General features: G+C 44.0%; 1 protein-coding gene across 9 annotated transcripts in view; it reads left to right on the top strand.

Moving 5' to 3' along the window:
• The window catches only part of NUDT9 (nudix hydrolase 9), a 33,243-nt gene that overhangs the window by 9,134 nt on the left and 3,650 nt on the right, over positions 1 to 20,459 (top strand). For 6 of the 9 annotated variants that reach the window (XM_008267622.4, XM_002717030.5, XM_008267620.4 and 3 more), the window contains 3 exons: positions 8,514 to 8,625; positions 11,439 to 11,585; positions 14,210 to 14,294. In XM_008267622.4, the coding sequence (XP_008265844.2) occupies positions 8,514 to 8,625; positions 11,439 to 11,585; positions 14,210 to 14,294 (344 nt within the window). The remainder of the gene's footprint in view (positions 1 to 8,513; positions 8,626 to 11,438; positions 11,586 to 14,209; positions 14,295 to 20,459) is intronic. The other 3 variants (XM_070047880.1, XM_070047879.1, XM_070047881.1) reach the window with 1 other exon arrangement.

Raw genomic sequence — 20,459 nt, 5'->3', positions numbered from 1 at the left:
AAGGAAATTACCATACCTTGCTCTGCTCATCCCGAGTCCATGAGGAAGAGAAAGTGAATTTCTGTTTTACCTTACTTTTTTATGAGTTTCTAAAAATGAAAGTGTTTACATGGGACCACCCACACATCATGGATAAGAGGAAATACTTCTTGGGGCGGGGTCCCCTGATTGACAGGTAGCTGAACATGGCAACACACAGCAAAGGAGGTGCAGCTTCCAGCTCATGAACTTAAAGTTATCTAGATAAGCTTGCCCACATCGATATGAGTAGGTTAGGAATTATGTAAAGGAAGTTAATTCACCATATATTTATTTAGCCTCTATTTGTTGTCAGCATTGGGTAGGTCCTTTGGAGGAGATAAAAAAGTATAAGAATCCAATGTTTGAGGTCCCTGTCATTGAAGACCTATGTTTTCATTTGCAAAGTAAAATATATGAAAACTTGAAATAAGAAAACAAACCTTGTATGATTAAGTAACAGGAATGACACAGGATGCAGAAGAAAGTTGGATGTGGGTCATGACCATGGTGAACTGGAAAACCCAAGAATGATATTATAAAGGAGGTAGATTTGAGCCCAACTTGAATTTTGTGTGATTAGAAAAGAAGAAGCCTAATAAAATCGTTTGTAGTAGTGTGTGTTTGATTCAGGGCAATAAAAAGACCAATTTGTTTTGAACAGAGACTCTTGTAGGGGATAGGGGATGATAACTTTTGTGTAATTCTGTTGTGGGATATATTAAATGCTGGAGTTAAGGAGTGATATCCTCTTCCTGAGGCAGAGCAATCTGGCAATCCAGATCGTATTTGGAAGGTCCTTTTTTGAGCATGAATCAGAATAAAGAAGGTAGCTGAACCTAATGTTTAGATGGACTTTGGCGTCACCAATCTTCAATGCAGTTGGAGTATTCTGTCATATCCTTTTTCCTTTTAATTTTTTACTTCTAGGATTTGTTCACTGACCCAACTGCGTCTCCACATGAAAATAATGCTTTGTTTCTTAAATAGTGCAAAATCCCTCAATATTGTTACTTCTTAAATTTTAATATTTTGGAGGCCTTCCTTTCTACAAGGAGAAACTTCTCCCTCCCCCCAAATCTGGGATATAATAAAGATTTGATAATTTAACTCTAGGAAGACAGCTTATTTTCCTTAAAATTTTTCCCCAGAAACCTTTTATTTAAGGAATACAACCTTCATGCTTTTCATACATACAACTTTAGGAGTATAGTGATTCTTTGCACTGTACCCACCCTTCAACCCAGACTCCCACCCCTCTTCCTCCTCTCTCTCCTATTTCTATTCTTATTTTTTACTAAGATCTGTTTTCAATTAGCTATATACACATATGATTAACTCTACTAAGAGTTCAACAAATTGTATGAAAAAAGAAACTGTTTCTCAACAGTCAGACAAAGGCTGTTCAAAATCATTGCATCTTGAAGTGTTAATTTCACTTCTATGGATTATCTTTTAGGTGCTCTATTAGTTATCACAGATCAGAGAGTACATATGGTATTTTTCCTTTTGGGACTAGCTTGTTTCACTAAGTATGATATATTCCGGTTTTATCCATTTTGTTGCAAATGACAGGATTTTTTTTTTTTTTAATTTTTACTGCTGTGCAGTATTCTATGATGTATATACCTGTAACTACCTTTATCCAGTCTTCAGTTGATGGGCATTTGGGTTGATTCCATATCTTAGCTATTGAGAATTGAGCTACAATAAACATAGGGTACAGATAACTTTCATATGCTGATTTCATTTCTCTTGGGTAAATTTCCAGGAGTGGGATGGGTAGGTCATATGGTAGGTCTGTATTCAGATTTCGGAGGTATCTGCATACTGTCTTTCACAGTGGCTATACCAGTTTACATTCCCACCAACAGTGGATTAGGGTACCTTTTCCCCCACATTCTTGGAAGCATTTGTTTTTTGTTGATTTCTGTATAAAAGCTATTCTAACAGGGGTAAGGTGAAACCACATAGTGGTTTTGATTTGCATTTCTCTGATAGCTAGTGATCCTGAGCATTTTTTCAAGTGCTTTTTGGCCATTTGGATTTCTTCTTTTGAAAAATGCCCATTTTGGGGCTGGCTGTGTCGCAGCAGGTTAAAGCCCTGGCCTGAGGCGCCGGCATCCTGTATGGGTGCCGGTTCTAGTCCCAGCTGCTCTTCTTCTGATCCAGCTCTCTGCTATGGCCTGGGAAAGCAGTAAAAGATGGCCTAAGTCCTTGGGCCCTTGCACCCACGTGGGAGACCTGGAGGAAGCTCCTGGCTCCTTTCTTTGAATCGGCGCAGCTCCAGCTGTTGCAGCCATCTGGGGAGTGAACCAGTGGATGGAAGACCTCTCTCTGTGTCTCTACCCCTCTTTGTAACTCTATCTTTCAAATAAATAAAATAAATCTTAAAAAAAAAAAAAAAGACAAAAAAAGAAAAATGCCCATTTAGGTCCTCTGCCATTTCTTAACTGGTTGTTTGTTTTGTTGTTGAGTTTCTTGAGCTCTTTATATATTCTGGTTGTTAATCCTTTATCAGTTGCATAATTCACAAATAATGTCTCCCATTTTGTCAGTTGCCTTTTCACTTTGCTAAATGTTTCTTTGTGGTACAGAAGCTTCTCAGTTTGGTGTAATCCCATTTGTGAATTTTGGCTTTGATTGCTTGTGCCTCTGGGGTCTTTTCCAAGAATTCTTTGCCTATGCTAATGTCTTGCATGGTTTCCCCAATGTTGTCTAATAATTTGATGGTATTGGGTTATAGATTTAGGTCTTTTTAATCCATTTTGAGTGGATTTTTATGTAAGGTATAAGGTAGGGGTCTTGCTTCATACTTCTTGCATGTGGAGATCCAGTTTTCCTAGCATCATTTATTGAAGAGATTGTTCTTGCTCCAGGAATTGATTTTAGCTCCTTTGTCAAAGATAAATTGGTTGTAGATGTGCGGGTTGATTTCTGGCGTTTCTATTTTTTTTCCATTGTTCTGTCTATCTGTTTTTGTGCCAGTACCAGGCTGTTTTGATTATTGCTGCCCTGTAGTTTGTCTTGAAATCTGGTATGATAATGCCTTCGGCTTTATTTTTGTTGTACAAGATTGCCTTAGCTATTTGGAGTCTCATGCGTTTCCATATGAATTTCAGCATCATTTTTCCTATATCTGAGAAGAATGTCCTTAGTATTTTGATTAGTATCACATTGAATCTGTCAATTGCTTATGGTAGTATGGATATTTTGATGATATTAATTCTTTGGCCCATGAATGTGGATGATGTTTCCTCTGTGTGTCTTTTTGACACAATGTGTGGTGATAAAGATCTTTTCTGGTCATGTCTGTTAGGAGTTCTATGTGTTTCCTGTATTTACATGTCCATTTCTTTCTCCAAATTAGGCAAGTTTTCTGTAATTCTTTCACTAGGAATGTCTTCTAATCCATTCTCTCTTTCCATGCCTTTAAGAACTCCTAAGACCCGTATATTTTCTCAAATCTCCAACACTCTTTTTTAGTTTTTTTTTTTATTTCTTCTTTTGTTTTGATCTGACTATAAAATTTCCAGAGATTTTTCTTCTAACTTGGGTATTCTTTCTTCTGCCTCATTGAGTTTGTTGTTAAGGCTTTCCACCACATTTTTAAAATTTGTTCTGTTGAATTCTTCATTTCTAATATTTTGTTTTGATTTCTCCTTAAAGTCTTAATTTCATGGGAACATTTTTCATTCATGTCATGTATGGATTTCTTTGGTTCATGGATTTGTTTCTGATTACTTCTAAGTGATCCTGCAATCAATGTCTTGCATTCTTTTTCTAGCATTTCTTCAACTTCTTCATGTTCACATTCTAGTATTGCAGTGTTGTGTTTTTTTGGGAGCATCATGTTGTCTTCCTTATTCTTGTTTCTTGAATTGCTGCATTTATTATTAGGTATTTGTGGAAATACTTTTTTTCCCCCCTTTGATGGCTTTTATCTTTGGACTATGCCTCTGTGCCTTAGTGGAGTGTCCATTCTTTCAGTGAATACCCGGAGGCATGTGCTGGGTATGGTCAGGGAGCTCTGTTCAGTGCTCTAGGGAGAATGGAGTGTCTGAGGTGACACCCAAGTGGGGTGTATAAATCTACTTTTATTTTTTAATCAGAGGGGAAGTTTGTTCTGGTCTGTTGGTATAGTCTCACGCTCATCTGCTCTCCTCAAAGGAGACCAGTGCCTGGGGGTTAGCCCCTATGGGTAAAGTGTTCATCTGTGCTGTCACAAGAACCACACAAAGATCTGCGCAGTCCTCGGTCTGAGCATGGATCCCATATCAGTGACCCTCACCAGGGTATCAGGGAGCCCTGTGTGTGTGGAACCATCACAGTGATTGCTCAAAGTCCCAGCCACACCCTGTGCCCTCCCACACAGCCACAGTGTTTTCACAGTCCCAGCACACAAGCCTCCCATAGCCATGAGCACCCAGCCTCCATCAGTTCTCCCAGCCAGACTCAGGCATCTCCTCTTGCTGGTTGCTGGGGGTGCTGACACGAGTTGATGCAGCTCTTACTTATGTCCAGAATGGCGTCCGCCTTCTCTCTGCTAGATACAGGATGCCAGTGCTGAGTGATCGGGGAGGGAGAAACATCTCTCCTTTTTTTCCCTTTAGGTTGGCAGGTATACTGTCCCCCACAGGGCTGCAAGCCAGACTCCCGCAAAACTCTTTCCACAGCTTTATTTCCAAAGATTTGGGCTGCCACACTCTGGTCTCAGCTCACTCCAAAGCTGGTGCTGAGGCTCTCAGCTGCTGGGGTCCTAAGTTGTGTGTGTCTACACCATCCAGGTCCACAATGTTCTCTAATTTGTGTGGAGTTTCCTCTGGAGTTTTCTCCCTAACTCTTCTCTGAGATTACATTCTCTCCACTTTTCTTTTTTTTTTTTTTTCTTTTTTTTTTTTTTTTTTTATTTTTGACAGGCAGAGTGGACAGTGAGAGAGAGAGACAGAGAGAGAAAGGTCTTCCTTTGCCGTTGGTTCACCCTCCAATGGCCGCCGCTGCAGCCGGCGCACCGCGCTGATCCGATGGCAGGAGCCAGGATCCAGGTGCTTTTTCCTGGTCTCCCATGGGGTGCAGGGCCCAAGCACCTGGGCCATCCTCCACTGCACTCCCTGGCCATAACAGAGAGCTGGCCTGGAAGAGGGGCAACCGGGACAGAATCCGGCGCCCCGACCGGGACTAGAACCCGGTGTGCCGGCGCCGCAAGGTGGAGGATTAGCCTATTGAGCCACGGCGCCGGCTTCTCTCCACTTTTCTTAAACTATCTTCCCCTAGACTAGAGCAGTAAGCTCTCTCCCTAATCTGCCATCTTGGAAACTCTCTGGGCCTTACTTTCTTGCCCAGCATTATCTCAATCTCTGTGTTGCCTCTCATTCTGCTCCCAGCTGTAACTGACTGCCTGGTACGATGAAGGCAAGGGTTTTTATTTACTCAGAACCTTGGGTATGATATACAGCAGTAGCCAGAAAGTGTCTGTGAGGGAACAGAGCCAGCATTTACCTTTTTATTCTTTCTGTTATCTCATGAGTGTAAGGATTCTGTTGATTTAACTGAGCAGTGATTATGAATACAGATTTTGAAACAGACTGCCTGGGTTCAGTCTTGGTTCATATCGTTACTGTTAGCACTACAGTCTTGGGCAGTTATCTGACTTCTCTACCTCACTTTATGTATCTGTAAAATAAAGATAATAATGTTTCAATAGTACAGTATGGCTTTGAGGCTCTCTCTCTCTCACTGTGCTTTTCAAATGAGTACAAATCAATAATCATTAAATGGATAAATATATTAAGGCACCAAGAGCAGTGTCAGACACATGACAAATGCTATATAAATAGCTTAAACAAAAGTCATTCCTCTTTCTGTTCTCACTGTCTCTGCCTTCAGTCCTCGTCATCACCTTTACCTGGATTATGATACCAGTCTTCTTGCTGATCTTGCCACCAGTCTTGGTCCTCTCCAAACTGACCTCCATGCTTTTGACAAAATGAGTGAACTTTCTAAAATACAAGTTGATTATACTTTTACTCTGCTTACAAATAATTTCTGGTTCTCTAAGCAGATGAATTTGGTGAATCCTGAGATACAAACTCCCAACCTCTTTGTCCAGCCTTATCCCTCATTTTTTTCCCTCCAGCCTTATCCCCATTTTCCCCCTGATAACCATAGTACCATGGCCTATGTAGATATTCAGTTTCTTGAACACATTATTTTATTTTATTTTTTAAGATTTCATTTATTTATTTGACAGGTAGAGTTACAGACAGTGAGAGGGAGAGACAGAGAGTAAGGTCTTCCTTCCGTTGGTTCAATCCCCAAATGGCTGCAACGGCTGGAGCTGTGCTGATCTGAAGCCAGGAGCCAGGTGCTTCTTCCTGGTCTCCCACATGGGTGCAGGGGCCCAAGGACTTGGGCCATCTTCTACTGCTTTCCCAGGCCACAGCAGAGAGCTGGACTAGAACCGGCGCCCATATGGTATGCTGGCGCCACAGGCGGAGGATTAAACTACTGCGCCATGGAGCTGGCCCCCACATTATTTTATTTTATGACTTTGTTTCTTGCTTATGTCATTCTTCTGTCTGGCATTTTAATTATATTTTTTATTTCTCTTTATTCATCAAAATATCACATCTTATAATTTGTTCACTTGATGTGTCTAGCTTCGATGCTACATTATGAGCTCTCTAAGGGGAGGAATTATGGATTAGATATGGTAGTCAGCTATGATGTAAAGAAATTGAGAGGGTTGGGGATTGTGGTATGGTGGTCTTGGGATAGTACATCTCATGTCAGAGTGCTGGTTTGAGTCCTGGCTACCCTGTGCTTCCAATCCAGCTTCCTGCTGGTCTGCCTAGGGGGCAACGGATGATGGCCTGAGTGCTGTGGTCCCTACCACCCATGTGGGATACGAGGAACCAGGGGGTTCCTGGTTTCTGGTTTCTACCTGGTCTAGCCCAGGCTGCTATGGGCATTTGGGGAATGGATCAGTGGATAGTGGATCTCTTTTGTGTGTTTCCTCCTCTCTTTCTGTCACTATACCTTTCAGATAAAATATTTAAAAAACAAAAAAAGAAATTTAGGAACTCATCCAAATTTACACTCATCCAGAGTGATTAGTTCATAGACTTTTTTTAAAATTCAGTATTGAAAGTTCAAAATCTTTATGTTTGTCTCTTGAAACCATTAAAACAACTCTTAAAATTCCAAGTGGAGGTAGTTGTAAGGAAGGGGAAGGAGAGATTTATCAACATCTCTGAGAAAGAGGCTGTGATTAGAAATAGATTTATTTGTTTGAAAGAGTTAGAGGGAGAGGGACAAATGGAGAGATCTTGCATCCTTTGGTTCACTGCCCAAATGGCTGCAACTGCTGCCCAGGAGACAGGAGCTTCTTCCAGGTTGCCCATGTGAGTACAGGGGCCCAAACACTTCAGCCATCCTCTGCTGCTTTCCCAAGCTGTTAGCAGGGAGCTGGATCAGAAGTGGAGCATTCAGGACTGGAACTGGCACCCATCTGGGATGCTGGCATCAAAGGTGGCTGTTTAAGCTGCCATGCCAGAACACCAGCCATGGAAATAGTGTATTCTGAAGTTAACATTGCCTTGATACTTTTTACAAAACCATGTGCAATTGAATGCAAAATATCAAATTAAAGGATAGAATGAGATGTTTTTCACTTCTCATTAGAGAACATAAAAAGTCAGAAGTAGTGGAAAGTTTTTGACACCAGCAGAAACTGTACCATATGGTTTCTTATACTTTTTTTTTTTTAAATATTTGTTTAGTTATTTGAAAGTTGGAGTTACACAGAGAGAGAAGGAGAGGCAGAGAAAGAGAGGTCTTCCATCTGCTGGTTCACGCCTCTAAACGGCTGCAAAGGCTGGAGCTGTGTTGATCCTAAGCCAGGAGCTTCCTCTGAGTCTCCCACAGGTGCAGGTGGCTAAGGACTTGGGTCATCTTCTACTACTGTCCCAGGCCACTGCAGAGAGCTAGATCAGAAGTGGAGCAGCCGGGACTTGAACTAGTGCCCATATGGGATACCGGCACTGCAGATGGCAGCTTTACTCGCTATGCCACAGCACCGGCCTCTAGTTTCTTATACTTAATAACAGATTGTGAACTGTTAAAAGAAGATATTACCAGGTCTTTTTCACCACCTGCAGTTTTTAAAGAAGATCCTTGAACTTTTCTTTTTTTAAACTTTTATAACCTTCCTTTAAATTCTGTTATTTTTTCAACTTCTTTTTTTGATGGTACTTTTAAGTAGTAAAAATTGTTTATGTCTCTAATTTTCAGTATGGAGAATACAGTAATACAGTATCCTTTATGTAAAACAGACATTTGTCCTGATTTGTAATGATGCTAAATATAAATTATTTCTAATAAAAATCTATAGATAACTCTTAAAATGAAAAATGTGTTGATAACTGTCACAAGCTTGAGATAGGACCTTGATCTTTGTTCTAAATAAGTTATGATTTTAACATTACCATTCACAGGTGGAAAAAGGATAACAGTGGAAATAAAATCACCCATCCTGTTTCTGGGAAACACATCTTACAGTTTGTTGCAATAAAAAGGAAAGACTGTGGAGAATGGGCAATCCCAGGGGTGAGTATTAAACTTGATGTTTTAAGTTCTTTTTACCTATGTTATTTACTTAATGCTTGGTTATTGTGTGTGGATGTTTTCTCCTCCACTTGTCCTTCTTTCTTCCCTACTATTACAGAATTCTTTTGTTTTTCATTGCAACAGTGAAATGTCATTGTCAACAGGTTTAGGATCATACAAGGCTGTTAGAATTTGGGTCTAATTTTTTTTTTTTTTTTTTTTTTTTTTTTTTTGAGAAGCAGAGTTAGACAGTGAGAGAGAGAGTAGACAGAGAGGTCCTTCTTCCGCTGGTTCACCCCCCAAATGGCTGCTATGGCCGGTGCACAGTGCCAATCTGAAGCCAGGAGCCAGGTGCTTCTCCTGGTCTCCCGTGCGGGTGCAGGGCCCAAGGACCTGAGCCATCCTCCACTGCCTTCCTGGGCCACGGCAGAGAGCTGGACCAGAAGAGGAGCAACCGGGACAGAATCCAGCGCCCCAACCAGTACAAGAACCCGTAGTACCAGCGCCACAGGCGGAGGATTAGCTTAGTGAGCCATGGCGCTGGCCATGGGTCTAATTTTTATACTTTTTGGAAAAAAGATGGATGTTGGAGTTAGATCAAGGCTTGTGTTCTGGCCCTTCCCCTGGGATCTGGATGACACTGAGTTCCAGCCATCCTCTTTCAAATAAGCAAAATCTCATCTACCTCACAGGATTCCTAGAGATAGCATGTGAACACCTTATTCTTGTTAGGTCTTTTTTTTGTTTGTTTGTTTGTTTGTTTGTTTTTGACAGGCAGTGTTAGTGAGAGAGACAGAGAAAGGTCTTCCTTCCGTTGGTTTACCCCCCAAATGGCCGCTACGGCTGGCGCACTGTGCTGATCCGAAGCCAGGAGCCAGGTGCTTCTCCTGGTCTCCCATGCGGGTGCAGGGCCCAAGCGCTTGGGCCATCCTCCACTGCCTTCCTGGGCCACAGCAGAGAGCTGGCCTGGAAGAGGGGCAACCGGGACAGAATCCGGCGCCCCGACCGGGACTAGAACCCGGTGTGCTGGCACCGCAGGCGGAGGATTAGCCAAGTGAGCAGTGGCGCTGGCCTTGTGTTAGGTCTTATCTTAGAATGCAACCCTCATCTAAGCCCAGCGTAATATTTTAAGCTTTTGTTGTTGTTGTTGAATTCTGGTAACTTTAGACATAATAAAATGTCTAAAATTGCTGCTCTACAGTTTTGAAATTTTTCATAGTATCATCAAGAAAAATGTACTTCTCTTGATTTGTAGTTTGAATATATGCCAGCATTATATTTGAAGTGTCCTTTTAACATGTGTGTATATGTGGTTGAGATCTGTGTGTATAGATGATTTTTTATTTTAATTTGAGAGGTAGAGACTAGTGAGAGTGCTTCCATCTGCTGGTTGACTTCCAGATTGCTGCTGTAGCTGGGACTGTGCTGGGATCAGAGCCAGGAACAGTTCAAGTCTCTCACATGGGTAGCAGGAACACAGTTATTTGAAGCATCATTGCTGCCTCCCAAGGTCTGCATTAGCAGAAGATAGAGTCAGATGCTGGGATTGAGCCCAGGTACTCTGATATGGGAAAAGAGCATTTTAACCTATGTCTTAACTAATAGGTTAAAATCTTGGAGCTTGAGGATTTTATATTTTATGGTTTATTATGAAATAGTGATAGTTTGATGGGAGGATGACTCTTTATAAATACCCTGCTATCTGTAAGATTTTTTTTCCTTGTAAGAAGAAAATGGACTAGAATTAGCTTGGGCTAATTATTATGCACTAAATAATCAAATTTCACTTGTGCTGAATGCATTTTGGAAATAATGATTTCTTCATAGAATATAATATATTTTTTTATTTGACAGGTAGAGTTATAGACAGTGAGAGACGGAGAGAAAGGTCCTCCTTCCGCTGGTTCACTCCCCAAATGGCCACTATGGCAGGCGCTGCGCCAATCCAAAGCCAGGAGCCAGGTGCCCCCTGCTGGTCTCCCACATGGGTGTATAGAATATAATATTTTTATTGTCATTATAAATTCTGATCAGTCAGAGAGCTGCTTTCTGCACCATTCTCGAGAATTATTAATCTAATCAATATATTTATGTATCTTCTTTTTGTCAGTTAATATGATAGATACAGAGTGTGCAACAGAGCAGTATAAACAAAAATCCATGTTTTGGTATTCATATTCCAATGGGAGAGACAGATAATTTAAGGTGAATGTATTAAATAGGTTGTATGTTTGAAGGGGATAAATATTAAAAATACTAGAGGTAGGTAAGAGACCTATTTAGGAAGTATTTAAAGACTCACAATTTTTAGATAGGATAGTTAAGAGAAGGCCTCCATGAGGAGTTGACATTTGAATATAAATCTGAAGGAAGTGAATGAATGAACCATGTGGATACCTTCGGAAAAGTGTTGTGGACAAAGGTGACAGCAGCTGCAGAGGCCCACAGGTAGGAGTATGGCATGTTCTGGGAATGTTGAAGATGTCCGTGTGGATGGGATGGAATGAACAATGGGAGAAGAATTGATTTACTTTGTTCTTTGTTGCCTCCAGGCCTTCTTTTTCTAGTTTCAACTTGGAAAGTACATGGAAATGAGTTTGATTGGCTCACTTTTCCACCCTGGACCCATCACTGTGGCCAGTTGTATGATGTATTATTATTGGCTGCTTCTACTAGAAATAAGTGATTTGGAGAAGAAAATATCACAGAGAAATAAGGATTACTATTATGGGCAGATAGAATAACTGAAGCACTCAATAAGTATTGGTTTAATGAATCAAAACTTTTTACTTTTTAAAAAATCTGACTCTTAGGGCATGGTGGACCCAGGAGAGAAGATTAGTGCTGCACTGAAAAGAGAATTTGGTGAGGAAGCTCTCAACTCCTTACAGAAATCCAGTGCTGAAAAGAGAGAAATAGAGAAACAGTTGCACAGACTCTTCAGCCAGGATCATCTGGTGGTAAGAAATGGTGGTTCCTAGAAGGAATTCAGTTCTATGGATTATTGAAAATGACTTCCCAGTTCGCCAGGAAATCTGATACTTCCTTCCCTAAATAAGGTGGAATTCCATAATCACAAAAGCAACTTAAATTATAGATCTTTATGTAAATAGATTTTATTTATTTATTTATTTATTTATTTATTTATTTATTTATTTTGACAGGCAGAGTGGACAGTGAGAGAGAGAGAGACAGAGACAAAGGTCTTCCTTTGCCGTTGGTTCACCCTGGTTCACCCTCCTCCAAAGGCTGCCGTGGCCAGCACACCGCGCTGATCCGATGGCAGGAGCCAGGTACTTATCCTGGTCTCCCATGCGGGTGCACTTGGGCCATCCTCCACTGCACTCCCTGGCCACAGCAGAGAGCTGGCCTGGAAGAGGGGCAACTGGGACAGAATCCGGCGCCCCGACCAGGACTAGAACCTGGTGTGCCGGCGCCGCAAGGCAGAGGATTAGCCTAGTGAGCTGCGGCGCCGGCCAAATAGATTTCAATTTAAAATTTTATAGCCCAACTTTAGGTCAATTATATCTTTACTTTTTTCACTTAGTTTTTCTTCAGACTAGATGTGAATTACTGTGATAAACAAGGTACTTCCTGAGTACTAGCCAACAGAAAACCAGTTTTTAGCAGAGAAGTGAGTTCAGCTCTTCTTGAACAACTATATACTTTCCCTCCCTTCCCTCTCTTGCCCTCCACTCCCCTCCCCTTTTTTTAGATCTGTTTGTTTATTTGAAAGGCGGAGTTACGGAGAGGGAGAGGCAGAGAGAGAAGTTGTCTATCCACTGGTTCACTCCTCAGATGGCCTCAATGGCCAGGCCTAGACCAGGCTGAAACCAGGAGCTAGGAGCTTCTGCTGCTTTCCCAGGCACATTAGTAGAAAGCTGAATCAGAAGTGGAGTAGTCTGTACTCGAACCAGTGCCCATATGGGATGTTGGTGTTGCAGGTGGTGGTGGCTTTACCTGCTATGCCACAGTGCTGGCCCCACTTTTTTTTTTTTTTTTTTTTTGACAGGCAGAGTGGACAGTGAGAGAGAGACAGAGAGAAAGGTCTTCCTTTGCCGTTGGTTCACCCTCCAATGGCCGCCGCTGCAGCCGGCGCACCGCGCTGATCCGATGGCAGGAGCCAGGAGCCAGGTGCTTTTCCTGGTCTCCCATGGGGTGCAGGGCCCAAGCACCTGGGCCATCCTCCACTGCACTCCCTGGCCATAGCAGAGAGCTGGCCTGGAAGAGGGGCAACCGGGACAGAATCCGGCGCCCCAACCGGGACTAGAACCCGGTGTGCCGGCGCCGCAAGGTGGAGGATTAGCCTATTGAGCCACGGCGCCGGCGACCCCACGTTTTAAATTATGTGATACAGAATTTTTCTGGTTGATAACCATTTAACTCTGGCAATTTTTTTTTTATCTATACACTCAGTGGTGTTTAACAAAAGAAACAATTTGTAATGTGCACTAATAATAAGGAAATGAATAGGGGCCGGTGCTGTTTCATAGTGGGTAAAGCTGCTGCCTGTGGTGCCGGCATCTCACATGGATGCCAGTTTGTGTCCCAGCTGTTGCACTTTTTCTTTTTTTTAAAGATTTATCTATTGAGAGGCAGAATTACAGACAGAAAGAGAGGGAGAGACAGAGAGAAAGGTCTTCCATATGCTGGTTCACTCCACAAATGGCTAGATCCAAAGCCAGGAGCCAGGAGCTTCTTCTGGGTCTCCCATATGGGTGCAGGGGGCCAAGGACTTGGGCCATCTTCTATTGCTCTCCCAGGCCATTGTTGTACCTGAGCAAGTACAAACAGAGGAGCAACACACACTGATAAAACTTGATATTGCCGACCATAGAGAACAGGCTCATGCCCTAAAGAACTCTTTTTTTTTTGACAGGCAAAGTGGACAGTGAGAGAGAGAGAGACAGAGAGAAAGGTCTTCTTTTTCTGTTGGTTCACCCTCCAATGGCCTCTGCGGCCGGCGTGCAGCGCCAATCTGAAGCCAGGAGCCAGGTGCTTCTGGTCTCCCATGCGGGTACAGGGCCCAAGAACCTGGGCCATCCTCCACTGCACTCCCTGGCCACAGCAGAGAGCTGGACTGGAAGAGGAGCAGCTGGGACAGAACCAGTGCCCCAACCGGGACTAGAACCCGGAGTACCGGCGCTGCAGGCGGAAGTTTAGTCTAGTGAGCCCAGGCCCCGGCCCCTAAAGAACTCTTGACCCTGAAGTCCAAAGCTCAGCTAGTTGGTTTCCTGCCACCCATTGAGAGACCTGGATTGAATTCCTGGCTCCTAGCTTTGCCTTGGCCTATCTCTGGCGTTTGTGGACATTTGAGGAGTGAACTAGCAAATGAGAGATCTTCATCTGTCTGTCTTTCTCTCTCTTTCTCACTGCCTTTCAAATAAACAATTAAAAAAAACTTTTTTTGGGTAAAAAACATAATGTCATCTTAAACGTTTTTAAGTATACGATATTATTAGATATGTTTATATTATTGTATAACAAAGTGTTTACATTTCTGAATCTAGTGGACTTGAATCTGCTCATTCCTGTTTTAACCTTAGAATTTTTCTTTTTTTAAATCTGTGTCCTTTAAAAATAGATATATAAGGGATATGTAGATGATCCCCGGAACACTGATAACGCATGGGTGGAGACAGAAGCTGTGAACTACCATGATGAAACAGGTAATTTTATACTTGTATTTATTGAAGTGACTGGCATTGGAGGATCAATATCAGCCAAGCATTCTCTTGGGGCATGCTTACATCTGCACAGTTTTAGCATCTTAAGCCAATGTACTACTGATTGTAGGATTGTATTTATGTAAAAGTTAAATTGTTGATTTTCAAAGGATATATAGAGAAAAACTTCAAAGGTATTATCACCATTTCTTTAATCTGTTGGTAGCATATGAATTTAAGGTTGTGTTTATGGGCTAAAATTGTATTGTTGTTATTTTTATAGTATGATTTCACTTATTTTTATTTAAAGACTTATTTACATATTTGAAAGAGTTACAGATAGAGAGGTAGAAAGAGAGAAAGAGATCCTTTGTCTGCTGGTTCACTCCCCAGAAGTCTGCAATGGCCAGGCCAGATCCAGGAGCCAGGAACTTCATCCAGGTCTCTCACTTGTGTGGCAGGGACCCAAGTACTTGGCCTGTCTTCTGCTGCTTTTCCCCAGGCCGTTAGCAGGGAGCTGGATCGCAAGTGGAGCAGAAGGACGTGACCCAGCAGCCACAAGGGATACCGGTGTTGCAGGCAGCAGCTTTACCTGCCATGCCGCAATGCCAGCTCAGTTTCATTTATTGCAAACATAAACAGAAGTAACTGGGGATGTGAATGGAAAGTATGGCAGTGATAAAGTAAATGGGATTTATATCTAACATACTGTTTGAAATATTTTTATGATATACATGCATTATTAAAGCACAAAGCAGTACCAAAATATTTGGTGCTAAGAAATGTATACTTTTTCAGATTTTAAAAATTTTTTGAGGGGAGTCAAATCCCTTACTACAAAAAGAAAGGGGACACTCGGCTCTCCCCAACAAGCCGCTCCCGGGCCACCAAGGCTCGCGCTGGCCCCGGCGCCCCATGGCGGTGGCAAGCGCATGGGAGCCACACGAACAAGCGGACAGGGGCACACTTCTCCCGCACAATGGGCTCCACAGGAAAGCGGGGGTGGGTGGGTGGGTGGGATCGACTCGGGCACCTTCCTATCTGGCCTTCGGTGCCCGGCATTGCTTTAAGCAGCTTTGCTCTCCCTGGACCAGCACATGGAAGTCGCGGTTGTAGGAACCTAAGTGGATCTAGGGTGTGGCGGTATCTGTCACTTCTCACATCTCTGGTACCACTCCATTCACTGCTGGGCCGATGAGGCTTGTCTGTGAAAGTACTCCTTGCCCGAGTACATGTCAGCTTGGAGCAAACTCTGATCTCTGGATCACGTGGCAGTTGCCCTTTAACCTATGGATCCCTTTATCCACATTGATTTCTTTCTGCCACTGCTGCTGCTACTGGTTCACACAGCCCCATCAGCAATGGGGAGGAAACAGGAGACAAGAACCAGTTCCTGCTCCAAACAGAAAGGAAAGGTCTCCATCTGGAGGCTTCCCACGTCCCTGATTTAGTGAAAGGGACAGGAACATACATAAGAACTAAGGGCAGGACTAATAAAAAAAAAAAGAGAGAGAGAAAATTTAATCTTTAAAGATTGGGATCTTTAAACATTGAATATAAGTATGTCCCTTGAAATATAACATTTTGTTAATAAATTAGATGACAGTTTAAATATTTGTTTCTGTCTGTAGCATAATGACGTGAGGGCCCTGTCAGTGAACTGAATGTTCTACTCATGGCTCTTCAGAGCTGTGTGACCCTGTGCAAATCACTTGTCCTCTTGGAGTCAGTTTTTTTTCACTTGTAAAATGGGCTAAAAATAGATGATCAATATTCGCTGCATTTTTTTAGAAAAAAATTATTTGAAAGTCAGAGTTGGAGGGAGAGAAGGTGAGACAAAGAGATCTTCTATGTTTTGGCTCACCCCCAAGATGACTACAATGGCCGGGATTGAGCCAAACCAAAGCCAGGAAACTTCTGGGTCTCCCATGTTGGTGCAGGGGCCCAAGCACTTGGCCATCTGTTACTGCTTTTCTCACACCATTATCAGGGAGCTGGATTGTAAGTGGGGCAGCTGAGACTTGAACTGCCACACAAATGGGATGCTTGTGTTGTAGGTGGTAGCTTTACTCACTGTGCTACAATCCATCCCCATTCTCTACTTTTTCTTGTTGAGCCTGGGGTAACTCCCAGTGCTATTTCCATTTGTTCTATACAACTATTATAATCAAGAGAGTAAAAAAATTATTCTTGTGGTATTGAGAATTCTGAAGAAATACTCAAATGCAGCTTAGAAGAAGGTCTGTACAACTTAAGTTCAGATAAATTTATTAACTTTATTTTTGGGGTTAAAAACAATGACTAAAAAAAAAAACAATGACTAATTCTTCAGATTGATTATACTTGTATAGGTTATGGGTTCATTATTTTCATTCTCCCTTTTTCTCTTTAAATTTTAAAATAAATGTCCTAATAATTCCCAAATTTCTGTCATATCTAAGTTTGATTCTAAGGCTTACTTTGTCTCTTTAGGCTATTTTGGCCTTTTAGCATGCCTTCTAGTGTTTTTTTTTTTTTTTTTAAAGATTTATTTATTATTTATTTGAAAGTCAGAGTTACACAGAGAGAGAAGGAGAGGCAGAGAGAGAGAGAGAGGTCTTCCATCTGCTGGTTCATTCTCCAGTTGGCCACACGGCCGGAGCTGGGCTGATCTGAAACCGGGAGCCAGGAGCTTCCTTCGGGTCTCCCACGTGGGTACAGGGGCCCAAGGACTTGGGCCATCTTCTACTGCTTTCCCAGGCCCTAGCAGAGAGCTGGACTGGAAGTGGAGCAGCTGGGACTTGAACTGGCACCCATATGGGATGCCGGCACTGCAAGCAGTGGCTTTACCTGCTACATTACAGTGCTGGCCCCTTCTGGTGTTTTTTGAAAGCTAGGCATGAATTGAGGGGACTCACAGGAAAAGTCTGAGGTTGTCTTTTAGTGAGCCTCTGCTCCTGTGCTGTCCCCTTCGCAACTGCTTCTCAGCTTCCACTCCTCCTGCTTCCATCCTTAAGTGACACAGGAAGGCAGACAGAGCTGGAATTGGGTATTTTCCTTTCCTTAGTTTGCTTAGGTCTTGGTAAAGTACTTTTTCCTGAGGGCAGTAGGCTGTGGACATATTTCAAAAATGGTTGCTTTTCCCCTATCCATGGTGGAAGCGAGAGGGAATTTTTCTCCAGTCTTTGCCCAGAAAATCTGGTAGCATTCCTACAAGCAAAAGTCACAGATATGTTCTTCCACCCCAGCGCTAAGACTGGGCTTCCAGGATATGTTATCTCTCATGCTAGTTCACACATTAGTTGCCAGCAATTAGTCAGTTATCCTTTAAGTTTTTCAACAGTTTTGCTGGCTTCAGTGGTGGGCTTCTGTTACTGGTGAATTGTGATTGCCCGTTATTTTCCTGTCTCTCCAGTTTTTGGGGTGTCAGAGTACACTGTGACTTCAGTTCTTTTATGCATCTAAGAAGAGTGGTTGATTTTCATTTTGTTCAGCTTTTTTTCTTGTGATAATGGGAGTGGTTGTGGGGAGCAATCCGGACTAGACTGAGTTACTGGAATTAAGACTTATTCTATGCATCTGCTCTCCCACAATATGGCGCTGGGAGAGAAGAAAACAGCTTCTACGCAGCTGCCTCCAGTTCAACCAATAAACTGTAGGACCTACTCCTGATTGGAGGAGAGCGGCATACTCGGCGTGTGGGCAGCCGAGTTAGGATTGGCGGAGGAGGACTATAAAGGAGGAGAGAGACGGCATTCACCAGGAACATCTAAGGGGAACATCTAAGGAAACACCTGTGCAGCCCCCAGAGAGCCGGCCGGCGGTGTGCCGCTCCCCTGCGGAAGTGGGGAATGTGGCCAGGGGGAACTGCCCTTCCACGGAGGTGGAAGGGATAGTAGCCAACCCGGGAAGGACCAGCAGCAAACCCGGGGAGGGCCGAGCAGACGAAAGAACAGCGCAGGGTCCTGTGTCGTTCCTCCACGAAGAGGGGGAGCGACATAATGGTGCCGTGACTCGGATATGAAGCCTAGGCAGGGTTTGGTGTCGTTCCTCCACGAAGAGGGGGAGCGACATAATGGTGCCGTGACTCGGATAGGAAACCTAGCTCGGATAGGAAACTTAGGACGGATATGAAACTTAGGAGGGAAGAAACGGGAAGAACTGGGAAAATATCGGAGAGAGAGACTAGCAAACAGCCTAGGGAAAATATCGGAGAGAGAGACTAGCAAACAGCCTAGGGAAAAGCTGGACGAAAAAGGTGCCGGAAGAAGCTATTGAAAGCCTAGGCATAGACTCAGATACGGACTACGGGGGGAAGCTGGGAGAAATCTCTAAGGTCAAAAGCGAAAGTGAAAGCTAGAACAAACAGACTCGGATGCGGACTGTGGGGAGAGGCCAGGAGAAATGAGGGAGGAGTATTGTTGGAGGAAAGTTTGGGGAAACATACTGGGTAGAGAAAAATGTTAGGGAAATTGAAGCCGCGGGGGGCAGGCCAAGGCGGAAACGAAAGCCACTTTGGGGTTCTCAAGTTAGCCCGGGAATAGGGGGCGAAAAGTTGAAACCAGAAGCTGAAACGTAAGCCGGATTGGGATCCGTCTGATTAGCCCGGGGAGCAAAGGACGGGAAGCCAAACCATGGGGCGGAGACGTGAGCTGGGTTGAATTCGCCAGGCTAGCCCGGGGAACTTAGATTGAATGCTAGTGGCGGACACGTAAGCTACGCTGTGTGACTCGCGGAGGCTGCCGCGCGCAGACAGAGCGTGCGGGGCTCAAGTACATAGGGAACGCGGGGCTAGCGCGGAGACCGCGGAGTGTGCGCGCAAAGCCGAGCCGCGCAGAGCCGCGAAGCCTCGCAGATGAGAGAGGTGCGGGCTGAAGCGGCTCAGAGCCGGAAAGCTGCCGAGAAGCAGCCTCGGGGCGGGCGCAGCCCGGAAGCCGCGGGGATAAGAATGAGAGCGGGAAGCTGCGGGGATAAGAGAAACAGAAGTTTGGAAGTAAAGTGAGAGAAATAGGAATGCTGGAAGATGGAAGTAAAATGGGAGAAGTAGGAATGCCCGGAGATAGAGAAATAGAAAGGCCTCCCCTCAACATGGCAGTGAGAGAGCTTGGATTCGGTCTGCCTGATTAAGTGAGGCGATGAGCACCTGCGGCGGCTAGCAGCTTATGCGCCGCAGGTCACCGAAGACAGGCACGAATTAACATCAGTAAGGCTTCCCCACAACACAAAAATTAGGAGGCTTGGATTCGGTCTGCCTGATTAAGGCGGTAAGCACCAGCAAGCAGCTCGACCAGAGTATGAGCTGCAGGTCACCGAAGATAGGCACGAACCAACACTAATAAGTCTCCCCCACAATACGGCAATGAGAAGGCTTGGATTCGGTTTGCCTGATTGTTAGGGCTTGTAAGCCCCTGCAGGCAGAGCAGAGCATGCGCTGCAGGGCACCGAACACAGGCACGCATCAGCGCCTAAAAACCTCCTCACAACATGGCGAAGAGAGGACCTGGATTCGGTTTGCCTGATTGATAGGACTTGTAAGAGCCTGTGGCAACTCTAGCAAGTAGAGCAGAGTGTGTGCCACGGGGCACCGAAGACAGGCGCGTATCAACGCCAAAAATAAAAAGAAAGGGGGATCTGTGGGGAGCAATCCGGACTAGACTGTTACTGGAATTGGGACTTATTCTATGCATCTGCTCTCCCACAATATGGCGCTGGGAGAGAAGAAAACAGCTTCTACACAGCTGCCTCCAGTTCAGCCAATAAACTGTAGGACTTGCTCCTGATTGGAGGAGAGCAGCGTACTCGGCGTGTGGGCAGCCGAGTTAGGATTGGCGGAGGAGGACTATAAAGGAGGAGAGAGACGGCATGCACCAGGAACATCTATGGGGAACATCTAAGGGAACCCGTGCAGCCCCCGAGAGAACCGGCCGGCGGTGTGCCGCTCCCCTGCGGAAGTGGGGAATGCGGCCAGGGGGAACTGCCCTTCCACGGAGGTGGAAGGGATAGTAGCCAACCCGGGAAGGACCAGCAGCAAACCCGGGGAGGGCCGAGCAGACGAAAGAACAGCGCAGGGTCCTGTGTCGTTCCTCCACGAAGAGGGGGAGCGACAAGTGGTAACTTCCAAACTGTTTGCATGTCAGACCATACCTCTTTAAACTATTTAGAAATTTTGTTTTATATAGTTTATTAGGT

Source organism: Oryctolagus cuniculus, chromosome 8, assembly GCF_964237555.1.
Source record: "Oryctolagus cuniculus chromosome 8, mOryCun1.1, whole genome shotgun sequence".
In the NCBI taxonomy this organism is placed as follows: domain Eukaryota; kingdom Metazoa; phylum Chordata; class Mammalia; order Lagomorpha; family Leporidae; genus Oryctolagus; species Oryctolagus cuniculus.
This window is presented reverse-complemented; position numbering and strand designations above follow the sequence as displayed.